Genomic DNA, 13757 nt, shown 5'->3' on the forward strand with positions numbered 1-13757 from the left:
CGCTCAGTGCCCACCCCTTCCTGCCTCAAGGGCCTGTACAAAACAGGCCAGACCCTTCCCCTCCTTCCCAGGCTCCCAAAATCCCTGCAGCTCTTTCCTCCCTTCAGGCACACACAGCACCTCTCAGAGCTCAAACCACCCCTGCTCTGCTCTCCAGGTCATTCCTGCTGCCCATGGGCGTGGAGAAGAGCACTTCCATGTCTCCACTCTTATTTCATCAGCCAGCAGAGCAGCAAAGGACTGTGAGGAAAAACGTAGTTGCAGTGATTTTGGACTGTGCCCCCACTGAGACTCATCAGAGCTCCAGCACTGCTGCCATTATTTGGGCTGAGTGACATTTAAACCCCAAACCTGAGGTCCCAGAGACACAGATCTCTTTCTCTCTCTCTCTTTTTTGGGGGCTGTGTGTGTGTGTAAAAGGGGGAGTTCTGTTGTTGCTGATCTCGTGCACGACACAGACATTTACAATTTCACCCAACTGCAGAGTTAAGTCACATATTCCACTCGAGCTGGAGCTTTTCTGTTGGAAATTCATTCAGCTGAAGCAAAGATGCACTGAGCAATGGAGAATTCACCTGGACAGAGGTAAACTGCTTTAAAGTCAACCGTCCTAGCAGGAATGTGCCTGTTGCATTATGAATTTGCCCAGCTTCAAAGACTCTTTGGTCTTTTTGAGCACTGCTCAGGTAAACCAAAGAGCCCAAATCAGAGCACTGCAGTCCTGAGATCACAGCTGTGGCTCTGGCAGATTAACAAACAAGACCAAAACAAGAAAAGATGAATCAAGACCGATTTGGTCTTTTATCAGTGTCCTCCCCTTTTTAAGAGAATATCATGGTTTAAGTGAAACCACCACACAGAGACCCTGGAAACTGTGGTTTAAAAGAAAGCTGCAATCGGCCCCTATTGGAAGGTAATATCTGAAATACAGCATCAAGAAACACCTTTTGTAATCACAGGGATTTGAAGTGTTCAGGCAGCAGCCAGCAGGTCAACCTGGCTCATTTCTTCTGCAAAGGAACATCACGACCACTAATGAGCAGCAGTGCAGGAATGTGGACAGGCAGTTCACGAGCTGTGCTTCCATGTTCCAGGATTTTTCAGGGGTTTTGAGGCAAATCTGCAGCGCAGGGTCAATGCCAAACTGGGAATCAGAGGATGCTTCTCCACCTGAGACTCCAAAAGCATTTTAAGACGCTCCATCTGCACTGCAAATATTGTATTTTTTTAAATCCCCACATCAGGTAGGTACCAGTGAGACACCTAAGGCTCTGTGTGTCAATAATCACATTTTCCTCTGAATCAAAGAGAACCATTAAAAGGAAGCAGCACATTATTACAAGCCCACTTTCAGAGATGGAACAATTTATAAAGAACCTATATAGGTTTTGTCAGAGCTCCAACTGGCTGCATGGCTCCATATCTGACAGCTCAAAGATCCCAGGACAGGATAGAAAGGTCTTAGAAAAAATCTGGTGTGAAACAGCACTAAAACCAGGGTAGAGAGAAGAGAGAACTTCACCCCATTCTTGATAAGTCTTGATTTCTGTTTTATACTGGAATCACTACTTTAAATACAGAAGAGCTGCCAGTTCAAAAACCACTGGCCAGGCAAGCACAGGTTCTATTTTAACTGCAGGGTGCACAGAATTGCTCATCTGTGTGTGGAGAGCAAAGACAAGCTGAATTCTGCCCTGAGCTCAGAAGGCAAAGACCTATTTACTTCTGTAAAAGACACAGATGTCTAAATGCACTAATGGAGCCATGAGGAGGAGACACTGCCCAGCTGGAGGGGTTTGTTGTTTGCTGTGCAGAAAACTGCCTCAGAAAATGGAGTTTAACTGAGATTTTAAACAGCACACCAAATTAGGGCTGTGGTGTGGGGGCAAGACAGCAACATCACAGGGAGTCTGAATCCCTAAGTCTGGAATTAAGCCAGCACTGGGTGTTTTGGGAAAACCCCATCCTGAAGCTTTCCATCAAGTCTGAACTGAGCAGAGTCAAGAGAGGCTTTCCAGGTAGCTGAGACATCCCAGATAATTCTTGGCTCATCTAAGCAGACGCAATTAATGCTCTGAAAACTTGCTGCCCCTGTGTCTGACTTGGCCACTTCACATTCCCTAAGACTGGGATAAGAAAAACAAACCCTTAATGTTGAAGTCAGGGCATCAGTGAGTAGGTTTGAGACATGTTTTCCATTAGAAAGACACAGTAACCAAACAATTCACTGATCTTGTGTGTGACTTGCAGGGCCCACACCTTCTCTGTTCAGTGTGAGCAGCTCCTCCTGGTCACGGCACATCCCAGCTCTGTCCATCAGCTTTTCCAGCCTGGAGAATGCCCTGGTTTTGCAACTGGACAAACAAGCACCATGACTTTGGTTGTCTGAGAGAGAAATTTGGTGCATGAGAAGCTGCAGTTACCTGAAATGAGTATGTCTGAACATTCCAAGCGTGGATGACCCTTCCCTGTCAGGAACAGGGAGAACTGCACAACTGCCGTGCAGTGCAGAGCATTTCATTACAGAACAAAATTCCCAAGCCACCAGCAACCAGTTGCACACGTGGACAGCAATAACTGGACCCAGGGACAGATGATTCACCCACCTTGAGTGTCATCTCCTGCAGCGTGGTCCTCCAGGTTGGGAGTGGCTCCTACGCCCGCCTCTTCAGCTGCTCCCAGGTCAGAGGAACAAGGGGAAAAATACGATCAAAACAAGAGTTAAGTTTAAGTGTGTGCCTGGAGAATTTATTTACCTCCCTTCTGATGCTGCCCATCAGATTGGGCATGATCTCTGCTGTATCATGAGCAGGGCAGGATCAGAAAGGAAATCACTCCACACCGATGATGGATCTGGACAGATCTGCTCAGCCTGTGCTGTACCAGACAGGAGGAGTGTTCCATCAACTCACACATCCCAGATGGCAGGTTAGTACAAGCTCTTTCAGGTAGGAAACAGGCTGTTAAGGAGCAAGGAAACTTGTGGATTTATATTCCCTCTTCTACCCCCACCTACCCTTTATGTAGCCAGCAGCACTCACACAAATGTCTCTTCCCTGAGCCCACCTTCTTGGTGTCTGCTACCCACCTCACCACAATGAACCCTGCCAAGGCTGTGTGAGACCAGTAATTCCAAGCCTGATATGAATCTGACACTTCAGGAATACTGGAACATCAGAGAAGCACAGTCTTCTTCACAGCGATGACGGTTTGCCTCTCTCAGAATTTTTCCAATTTTTTCCATGAGTACTTTCAAACCAGCTTAAACAATTACACCTGCATGTCACATTCTCTAGCCAAACTAGAACTTTCTCTGTTTCCTTGTATTTTTTTTCCCAGGAGTTCAGGACACACTGGCTCCCTGGTACAGCCAGATCTTGCACCAAGGTCTGCACATCCTTGCAAGCAGGTGAACCACTCCGTGTCCCACTGCAGGGCTCCACCAGCAGCCTGGGGACTGGATGCAGATGGATTTCACTGCTGGGGGTGTGTTCCAGTGTCTGGCATCACCAGAAGCCCTTTTCCACCCACTACCTTTCTCAGGTCCTGCCTGATGCTTCCAGGAAAAGCCACTGGCTACGGCACAGGGGACACATCCTCACTGTTCACACACAGACCTGCCCCTCCCCGCAGCTCCTGCCCTCTCCTACCCACCCAGCACTGCTGCAGTCACTCCCTGCTCTGCCTCTGGAAGGCACCAGCCCTCCCTGGAAAACCAGGCCCAGGTGCAGTGATTCCCCACAGGCCATTCAGGCTGAATTAGCCACTTCACTTCCTCTGCATTATCCTTAAAAGCACTGCTGCAGTGGCCTGGTTTTCACCTGCCACTCCAAAGACACCCGCGAGGGCTGGGCAGAGCCAGAGTGCTCCGGGATGGCACCGAGGGCCTGAGACCGGGATGAGGGGCTGCTGGAAGAGGGGCTGGAACGACCCGGATCTGCTCAGCCTGAAGGTGGGAGGCAAAGCCACCACAGAGACACCAGACAGAAAGATTGTCAGACGCAGAGCTGCGAAGGAGAAGAGAAGGCTGCGAGCTTCCCTCAGGATGGGGAAGGCAAGAGGACAACTGTAAGCCAGGAGTTATTTGGAGAAGGAAGAAGCAGCATCAGGAGCAAAGCGTCCCTGCGAGAGGTTTCACGGTGTTATCTCACAGCACCAACCAGTCCAGCTCTCTGCTCTGTCTGCATCAAGAGGTGGAACTGCACCTTGGTCTCCCTCACCTGTGGTTCCTTCTGGGATCTCCCCGTGCTGTTCCACACCACCCTGATCCTCGTGGTCTCCTTCCTCCACTAAAGGTGCTGTGGCATCTGAAAAACAACGCAGCTTTCACACAGCTGTTGGGTGGCAAAGCCCTGGGGAGGCCAGGACATGCCTGAAGAACCCTTTTCCTCAGAAAAGCACTCGACTCCCTCCCTTCAGCCAGTGGAGCCTGTGGAGGGGGACAACCAAGCACGACACAGCAAAGCCAATATCACAGGGACACCAGGAGCTGCCCCTCTGCCACACAACGTGCCACAGCACACTCCTTATGCTTCTGAAGGCTTTGCCAGGAACTCTATCCGAAAATCCACAGCCAAAAGCAGCCACTGGTGCCTGAGCCACATGCACAGCAATGCTGTCTGCACTGGGACATCACTGGTCTGGAGTAGGACAGAGCAGCTCCCACAGGATACCTTCACAAACCATCCCAGCACTCTGGGCAGCTCTGGGACAGACAGACACTTGGCTCCATCTACCACAGGGATGTCTGCTCCTTGTGACAGTACCAATCCAACTGGATAGTATCCCCTCCTGCACCAGCCAGGTTTTACATCCTGATTTCCTGAGCCACCTCACAGACAATCAGACAGCCCACACCTCCAGCAGGACAGGGCTGGGACTGCTCAGCATCTCTGTCCACCTCTCCTTTCTTTTAGACCAATTTTGCAAGCTAATGCCTTTACCTGGAGTCTCCAAAGGCAGATCCTTGTGATTAAAGCACCAGAGGAACACACAAGGTGCAGCTAATTGAAATGGTGAACAAGTCTCTGGACCACTTCAGAATGAGTTTCTTTCTACAAACATGACAATCAGGTAACACTCCAGAGCAGCACAGACATGGCTTGAGTCCTACCACCACGACCTTCCCATCAGCATGAGGTTTGGTTTTATGTCTGGAGCCTGCCCAGCTCATCATTCCAGCAGGAATCTCACTGTACTAATGAACATGTAAACACAGAGGGGGCAAAAACCAGCTGGCTCCAAAAGGGAACTCAGCAAACAGGACGTGCTGTCAGTGCTTGGGGGAGCACAGTGACACAAACCTGTGTCACAAAACACAGGATTGCTCCCGGCTGAGCTAACGGGACCTTGCAGTCCCCATGTAAAAAATCTTCAGGAAACAAACCACAAGCAACTTCCTGAGCTGTAATAAACACTTCACCTTCTCTTGCCTTCCAGCCCACCTTTAGAGCACGTTATCTCATTCTGCAGCATGGCAACCATCACTGTGATGAGACTAAGGAAGAGCTTTTGTCCAAGAGTGCAGACGCTCCTCCTGAGAAACCCCACCAGGACACGGCACGGTGAGTCTTTGGGCAAGGTTTACCACGACCCCATCCATCATGGTTTCAAAGCAGTAAGTCAAAGAGCTCCCACCTTCTGTAGTTGGGGTGCTCTTAGCGTCAGATGTTTCAGAAACAGGCTCATCCGATCCATCATCGACTGGTATCTGAAGGGGATAGCCTGGAAAACATTCAAATACTTACAACAAGTCCTTGGCTATGAATTAGGGCCCGGGCGTTACCAACTCTGACTGCCCAGATCCACAGCAGTGAGAAACTGTGACTGGAGAGGAAAAACCACCCGGACTGAAAGCAAGCAAAGCGTGAAAATGCCAACCAAAAGCACCAGTGTCATCACCAAAAGGAACGAGCGGAAACCCATCAGCAAAAGAAAAGCCCGGTGAACCGGACAGGCAGAAACAGCAAAGCATGGCAGGAGCAGGCAAGGAGATCTTAGCAACGTAAGGAGGAAAGATGTGCAACTCCTGAGTCACTGTTGTCCTCCCTGGGGCCCTCAGCTCCCTCCCAGAGCAGGCTGAGCACTCCCACGACTGCAAACCAGCCCGTCTGTGTAACAGGATCAGTGCCAAGACGTGGTGGCAAAAGTTTTTTGGAAGAGCAGGGCAAGAGGCACAAGTCTCCCCTGAGCAAAGGGTCTAGGCAAATCAAATAATGAGAGCTGGAAAAACTGACTTAGGAAAGAAGAAGCAAAATCCCTGGGAAGCTGATGAGCGAAACAAGCTGAGAGGAGCCGTCGGACTGCAGTGCGTTACAGAGCCCGGGATGAATGGATGCTATGGATTCTCTCCAGGGCAGAGGCAATCCATTTATGTAAGGGGTGTCCAAAGCACCTCAAGAAAAGAAAATTAAGATGATGTTTATATGGAGCGTAGCCGGGAGTGAGTCCCACCAGGTTTGTGAGCGCTGTGTGGGTTTCCAAGCTCAGTTGTGGAGCGTGGTGGAATGAGAAAGGAAAGGCCTCTGGAGAAATGCAGGTCTGACATATGGGGAGGAAGACTCTGGCATGGCCCCCGCTCCCAGAGCTCTCTGTTCAGTTGTCCCCAGGTCCCTGTGCAGGTGAGGAAAGCAGGCAGCAAGCAGCACCCTTGAGCTGTGACCCCAAATAAAAGCAGTGCTGTGTTTTTAGAGCAAACCGAGGAGTGAACACAAACACACAGTTGCAAAGCTGCAGCAGTAAGATCATCCCTAGCCTGGATACCAGGGGTTATTCTGCTTGTGCTGGGCAATGATATCCCAGAGCAGCATTTCCCTACGACTGTAAATGCAGGAGCATCTTGTGGCTGCAGCCAGATGATCCACGACATCCTTCCACACACATATTCCCTCTCCTGGCTGTCCCCAAGGACCCCTCACACCACCACGCTGTTCCCACTCCCCCTGCTTAGATCAGCAGTGGGCAAGGCAGGTCCTTTCACCATCTCCTGGGTGTGCTCACCTGAGGAGAAGTGTTTTTCCTGGCCGGGTGCGTGATCCTCCATCATGGTGATGTCCTGAGGCTGCTCCGCTACCTCTCAGCAAAGGTTCCTGGTGAGAGTGAAAACAAACACCCATTAGGCAAAACCTGACACGACAGGAGCAAAGGAAAGGTTTAACTTTCCTGCACAAGGAAAATATGTGCCAGTCACTGCATCCCCCCACAACAAGGATATAGGCAACTTCTGCCCAGCTGCACCCAAATTCCACAGGTATTTAAGATGTGCCAAGCCAGATTTCCATCCTGGTGCACACAGGACACTGCTCAGCCACCATGTTGTCCCAGGAGACCTCTGGGAGCAGCAGGGTAAGTGCAGATGTACTTCTGGTGCTCAAAACTCTGCATTTCCCAGTTTAACCAGTCTCTCAGCAGAAGTGTCTGCTGGCAAGGCGTGATGCTGGCGTGGGAAGGGATGCTTTCCATCCCTGTGGATACACTCAGCAGGGATATACAGCTAGCACAATACACTCATCATCCTAAAAGCCACCCAAAAGTGACATACAGGGGTAATCCAGGACTTTCCAGACAGGGATTTGGACCAGGGACTCTTAGAGAAGAGGGTCTTCCTTGGTTGTGGCTCTGAGGGGACAGCACAACAGCAGGATTTAACCCCAAATCCTTCTTGCAGGGCTCAGGAAGCCACACCACAGTGCAGGGCAAAGCACACAGGGCTGGACACTGGGGTGGGAGCAGGAAGGTGCCAAAACTCAGAGTCATTTTTCTAAAGTGCATCGATCTACAAAAGGAAATGAAGTTGCCAACAACCATTATCTGCTCCCTGATGCAGGGACTGTTTCTCCCTGCTCTCCGTGCTGGTTGGAAGGCAGTGCTTTTAGCTGACTTCCTAATAGCTGATATAATTACAGCCCCTGGCAGTGATTAATAATCAGCTATTAGTGTGATCATATGTTGTCCATGACCATCAGAAGCTAATGAATCCAGCAACAAAGCTCAGGTTACCAGGAGCAAGGAAGAAACTTGTGGTTTTGTCTGCTGGCAATAAATTAACTGGATATATGGAACCACACCAGAGAAACTCCAGGGCTAGTAACCAGATCTCTCACCCAGCTTTTTTAAGCCTTAGCAAGATGACTCTGCAATTTAATTTCTGCCTCAGACAGATACAAAGCCATTTGACAGAACTGTACTAAGGAAGTTCCAGAACTTTCCCTAAAAAGAACCCATAAAGATAGAAAGATAAAATAGGAAAGAATTAAGCATCTAATTTTTGTCCCAAAAATGGTGGGCCCTAATTATTTAGACATATGGTTGCTCTCCTCCCAGCACTCAAAGAATCATATTGATTATATCCTGGTCTCATCTGGCTAATGCTTGATATTATTTACAGGTCTATTTAGCACTGAAATACTAAAATGTAGTTTCAACCTGGTGTAGGGGCCACAAAAGCAACTTGGGTACAAACATGAGTGTAAAATGACACACAAATGTGCTGCTCTGCTGTGTTTGTGTGTGTGCACATACACAAAAATTACCTCTCTGCCCCCAAACACACACTGTGGGACTGGGTACAGCAGTTTTCCCAGTGCACTGCCCTGTCTGCTGGCAGGAAAACATGGATGGCAGGAGCAGTTCCCACCCCCTTCCCCACCGGTGATCCCCTCCCAGCCATGCTCCCTCACTACACATCCACAGACATCAACATCTTTGCTTCCCAACTGCTCATCCAGAGCAAACCACTCTCCAATCTGCTGTGCTGCATTTAGATGAGGCTGTCTCCTTACTCTGCCTCCTTCCCTCTCTTCCTCCCACGGGTTTTTTGGAGAAGAGCAGTTCGTGTCTCCCCCAGTCTCCCCGGGAAGCCACACTTAGTCCTTTCTTGCCTCTGGACAAGAATTTCCTGGGACACCATCCAGAGAGGACTCTGTTTGACAGCTAGTGAGCTCACATAACCTGTCAGAGGTTTATCTGCTGGCTCCATGGACAGCACTCGACACAGGGAAGACCTTCCACTTTTCCTGGGAATACTGCATTTAGCAGGGGTGCAGCCCTGGCACCGCAGCAGCGGCCGTGATTCAGCAAAGGCTGTCAGTGCTTCCCGCTGCCCTGCCAGTGCCAGGGCTTTCCAGCACAAAGGAATGGCTGGGTGTTGTGCAGGGAAGCAGGTGATCCTGTCATCTGTCTGTGCTGCTCCTGGCCAGCCCCTGCTCCCACTGTGCTCCACACGGGATTCAGCTGCCTCCGAGCCGGGGTGGGCTCGGGAGGATGCAGCCGTTAATTTTTCAGAGGTGGGAGAGAAAGAGCTGCCTTTCTGCTACAAGGCAAAAAACATGACTGTGAGGCACAAAGATCCATCAAAAAACCACTCAGTGGGACGCTGAGAGCACCTCAACCCGGTTGCAGCTCATGGAACACCCCGGGTGCTCTTTCATTGGGACACAGGGATTTTGGGGGGTGATGTCTGGGCTTGTGGGAGGTGATGTCTCTGTGGGAGAGCAGGAGCATCTCCCAGCAGATGAAGCACAATGTCCTGCAGCAGAGGAGCAGAGTCCCCTCTGTGCCTGAGCCACTGTGAGCAGCACCAGTGGTGGGGAATCAACCACCTCAAACTGGCCAAGGGGCAGGGAGGGAGAGAGGGTATTGCCAAGGGCATGGAGTGATGGGACAAGGGGGAATGGCCTCACACTGACAAAGAGTAGGTTTAGATTGGATATTAGAAAGAAATTCCTCCCTGGGAGGGTGGGGAGGCCCTGGCACAGGTTGCCCAGGGGAGCTGTGGCTGCCCCAGCCCTGGAAGTGTTCAAGGCCAGGTTGGATGGGGCTTGGAGCAACCTGGGCTAGTGGGAGGTGTCCCTGCCCATGGCAGGGGGTGGGAATCTTTAAGGTCCCTCCCAACCCAAACCATTTCATGATTCTGTGATCCTGCTCCCACATGGTTCCCACAGCATCTTTTAGCTGCAGAAATGTCCACTCAACAGATGCCTTTCTCCCAAGGCATTGGGAAGCATTCCCTACAGCCTGCCCTCCGAGGCCTGGCAGGGCTGAGATTTAAACCCATTACAACAGGGCTGATGAAATTTCATCAGCACCAGATAAGCAAATAAATAACATTAAGCAGACAAAGCGATCCAGTGGGTAAGTAGGAGTGAGCCACAACCATTATCTCTAAGCTGCAAAGCTCTCCCAGCAGGATTTCAAACACACAGGCCATGGAATCATACCCATTCACCAGGAATGTCATCTGTAAGGACATTTTACACCTCTCCAGTGGATGCTGAACTCCTTTCTCTCCCTTTTTCTTCTTCATGCATTGTACACGTCAGCTAAAAGCATCTCTCACTCCAAACTCCATGGATGATGTGCCTGATTTTGGGACAGATCTGGCCTGTTCAAACCAAGAAGCAAAACTGAATTGCCTTTATCCACCCCCCTTCTGGGTCTAGAGGGAAAGTCTCAGCTCTGCTTTGGGTTTTCACTCAGGTAATAAATTCAATGACCAAAGAGAATTTAAACCTTATTAGAACTGCATATTCTAGATTTGAATTCTTAAAAGAGATGGTCTGAAAATTCTGAAAGAAGCCCATAAGGATAATCCTGTTTGTTTTTCCTTTTGAGTGGGGGAAGGGGAAATCCCTCTTAGGGAAAAACACAACATCAAGGGGGAAAAAAAATATTCTAAAATATTCTTAAAAGTGCAAAACCAGCCCCGCCCTGAAGCAATGGTTCAGTGATGCATAATTAGAGCACGGAGAGCTGCACAGAGATAAACTTGAGCAGCACCCTCTGCACAGCAGATAAAACACAAACCCTTGGAAGAACCTTATCCATTCCCAGCAGGACTATTCTCCTTAACCAGGGGCACTATCTAAAAAGCAACAGCCTATCCCACAGTTAACAGCTCCTCCAAACCTCCGTTTTCCAGACCCACAGCCTGCCTTTCAGGAGGAGAGGCTCTGGAGGAGTCCCCTGGAATGGTACAACCAGGCACTCAGGAGGCAAAGTTTTGCTTGCCAGGAGCAGGAGGAACAACCCAATTTCAGCCCACCAGTACCACTGGTGTTTGCTCTGTGTGTGCAATCCCAGGCCCTGAGCATCAAACCCAGTCTGTCCAGGAGCTGAGTTCAGCTGGTGAGAGCCCGGCCAGCTCCTGCCACCCAGCGCAGTCGCTGTGCCATGCGTTGGTGTGACAGCGGGGCACGGGCTGGCACATGGAGAATTTCACTGCCAGGCTTGGAGCTGCTTTCCCAGCTGGCATCCAAGCCTCCAGCTGGTTTGAGAGTAGAATGTTGCCATCCCTACCCTCAGATCAGTGGGACCTGGAGAGGAGTAGACACTCCAATGTGCTCGGGGTGGGCTGGAGGTGTGTGTGGATCCACAGGCAGAGCAGAAGGGAGCTTGTGGCACCAGGTGACCCTGGATGAGTTTCTCCACAATGCTAAGCTCCATGTGGAGCAACCAGGAGCAACTTTCAAGCATTTGAATAACATGTCACAGCTGAACCAGGTCCCAGAACAGTCACAGAATCATAAAATGGCCTGGGCTGGAAGGGACCTTCAAGATCATCCAGCTCCAACACCCCTGCTGTGGACAGGGACACCTTCCACTAGAACAGGTGGCTCAGAGCTCCACCTAACCTGGCCTTGAACACTTCCAGGCATCACAGGATGATCTGAGTTGGAAGGGACCTTAAATATCATCTCATTCCAACTCCCTGCCACAGGCAGGGACACCTCCCACTAGCCCAGGTTGCTCCAAGCCCCATCCAACCTGGCCTTGAACAATTCCAGGGCTGGAGCAGCCACAGCTTCTCTGGGCAACCTGTGCCAGGGCCTCCCCACCCTCACAGGGAAGAATTTCTTCCCAATATCCAATTTAAACCTACTCTTTGTCAGTGTGAAGCCATTCCCCCTTGTCCTGTCACTCCAGGCCTTTGTAAATAGTCTCTCTCCATCTTTCCTGTCAGCTCCCTTCAGGTACTGCAAGGCCACAATTAGGTCACCCCAAAAACTTCCCTTTGGGAGCATCCCTTTGTTGTATGCAGCCCCATGCCCAGCCTTCAGCAGCAGTTCCAGCTCAGCTTCCAAAGAGGCACCTGGACATCTTTCCAGAGCACAGTCAGGACACATCCCACCAGCACAACACCCCAGCAGAGCCCCCATCCCGCTGCCACTCGGGCAGACCCCTCACAAAGCCTCCAGCGCCCTCCACCTGGGAAAACACAGAGCCAAAATTAAGTCAGGCAACCCAAACTCTTGATCTTTTGGCAAAAAGCTTCTCGGCAGTGAAAGGTAAATAAAACCAGGGCTCAAAACAACGTGCCCCTGTTCCTACTGAGAGTGGCCCCGTGGTGGAGTGGGAAGAGGGCAGATGGCAGGAGGACACAGCTGGGCCTTGGTGGAATCTGTGCCAGACAACATCATCAGCACTGTCACAGAGGAGCACGAAAAAGCCTCCCCAGTGCCCCTCTGGTGCCAGGAGATGAGTGGTCCCACGATGCCCGCCCGGGGCAGTGGGTCAGCAGCTGCACCCCCTCACCCGTGGGCACAGCCACGCCCGCGGCCCCGGGACACAGCCCAGCCACGGGATTATCCCCGAGCAGAGGGAGAGGCAGGGTCTGGATCCGCAGCGCTCCCAACTGCGCAGCTCCAGGGATCACGAGGCTGGGGACTAATGGCTCGATTTACATCCACACCACTCCCAAAATAAACTCGGCGTTGGCAGAGCTGTTTGCGGGTGGGTGCGGGGGCCTCCTGGAGCACACGGGGAAGAAAACACGGGAAAAGAGACATTTCAGCACTGGGAGACACTGGAGGGATTTGCACATTCTGGGCCTCGTCACTGGGTCAAACCAAGCAGCTCCATCCTTCACACCAGCCACAAAATATCCAGGTAGCTCCCAGAGGAGGCAGAGCAGAGCCTCTCAGATACTGTCACGTGCTCAGAGTCTTCCTTCTCCGTTATTTAACCAGCAAGGGCACAAAGCAACCACCCTCGCTATTGAAAATGAAAACTCAACAAACACGAGCTAAGTGTTACCTCTGAAAGGTGATCAAAGACAAATAGGGCTTTAAAAAAAGCATCATTCCATCTGAATTACATAATTAAAACAGAGTGACAGCCCTGTGAAACAACACCAGCCTGAAAGGCTGTTCATAATTCATAAGCAACTTCCTTTTCATCTCCTTTGTGTACTTCTGCAAGTACTGTTTTTCCCAGAAGGTGACAGAGGAAGGAATATGGACGATGATCTCATTAATTGCAGGCACTGTCTAATATGCAGTGAGCTGAGAAATTGCACAGAGTTATCTAGTCAAGAGGCCAGAAAAACCTCCTTTGGGTTCAAAGACAGACAAATGCCTCTTGGAACAACAGGAGGGAGTCACAAAAGAAATAGTCTCAAAAATGCTTTTTTCTTTTATCCCCCCCCCTCAAAATTTTTCCATGTTATAGTTTAAATGACTCCTTGAAGGTCTGAAACTTTTGACAGCTTTTTTTGGGAGCTGGACACCTTCCATGCAGACATGAGACGGGGTTGGGTTCACAGCAGAACAGATCTGAGGCACAGGAGTCTCATCACAGCAAGGGTGGTCACACTGGACTCTTGCACACCCATTTTGGACATGCAGGTTACTGAGACCAGGCAATAAGAACACCCACATCAGTTAATGACACATTAGCAGGTCTGGAGAGGAGATGGGGAAAGGTGAGGGTGGTAACAGCACCAAACAGGTACAAACAGCATCAAAAGGGAAAGGAAAAGC

At 50.5% G+C, this 13757-nt stretch overlaps 1 protein-coding gene across 1 annotated transcript in view; it reads right to left on the reverse strand.

The window, feature by feature from the left end:
• The window catches only part of MAPT (microtubule associated protein tau), a 44816-nt gene that overhangs the window by 15544 nt on the left and 15515 nt on the right, over positions 1-13757 (reverse strand). Inside the window, exons 2-5 of the mRNA XM_017833298.1 lie at positions 7000-7088; positions 5638-5724; positions 4221-4307; positions 2607-2672 (exon numbers count right to left, since the gene is read on the reverse strand). Coding sequence (XP_017688787.1) covers positions 2607-2672; positions 4221-4307; positions 5638-5724; positions 7000-7045 — 286 coding nt within the window. The 5' untranslated portion in view covers positions 7046-7088. The remainder of the gene's footprint in view (positions 1-2606; positions 2673-4220; positions 4308-5637; positions 5725-6999; positions 7089-13757) is intronic.

The sequence above is a fragment of the Lepidothrix coronata genome, unplaced genomic scaffold, assembly GCF_001604755.1.
Source record: "Lepidothrix coronata isolate B3197 unplaced genomic scaffold, Lepidothrix_coronata-1.0 Scaffold213, whole genome shotgun sequence".
In the NCBI taxonomy this organism is placed as follows: Eukaryota; Metazoa; Chordata; class Aves; order Passeriformes; family Pipridae; genus Lepidothrix; species Lepidothrix coronata.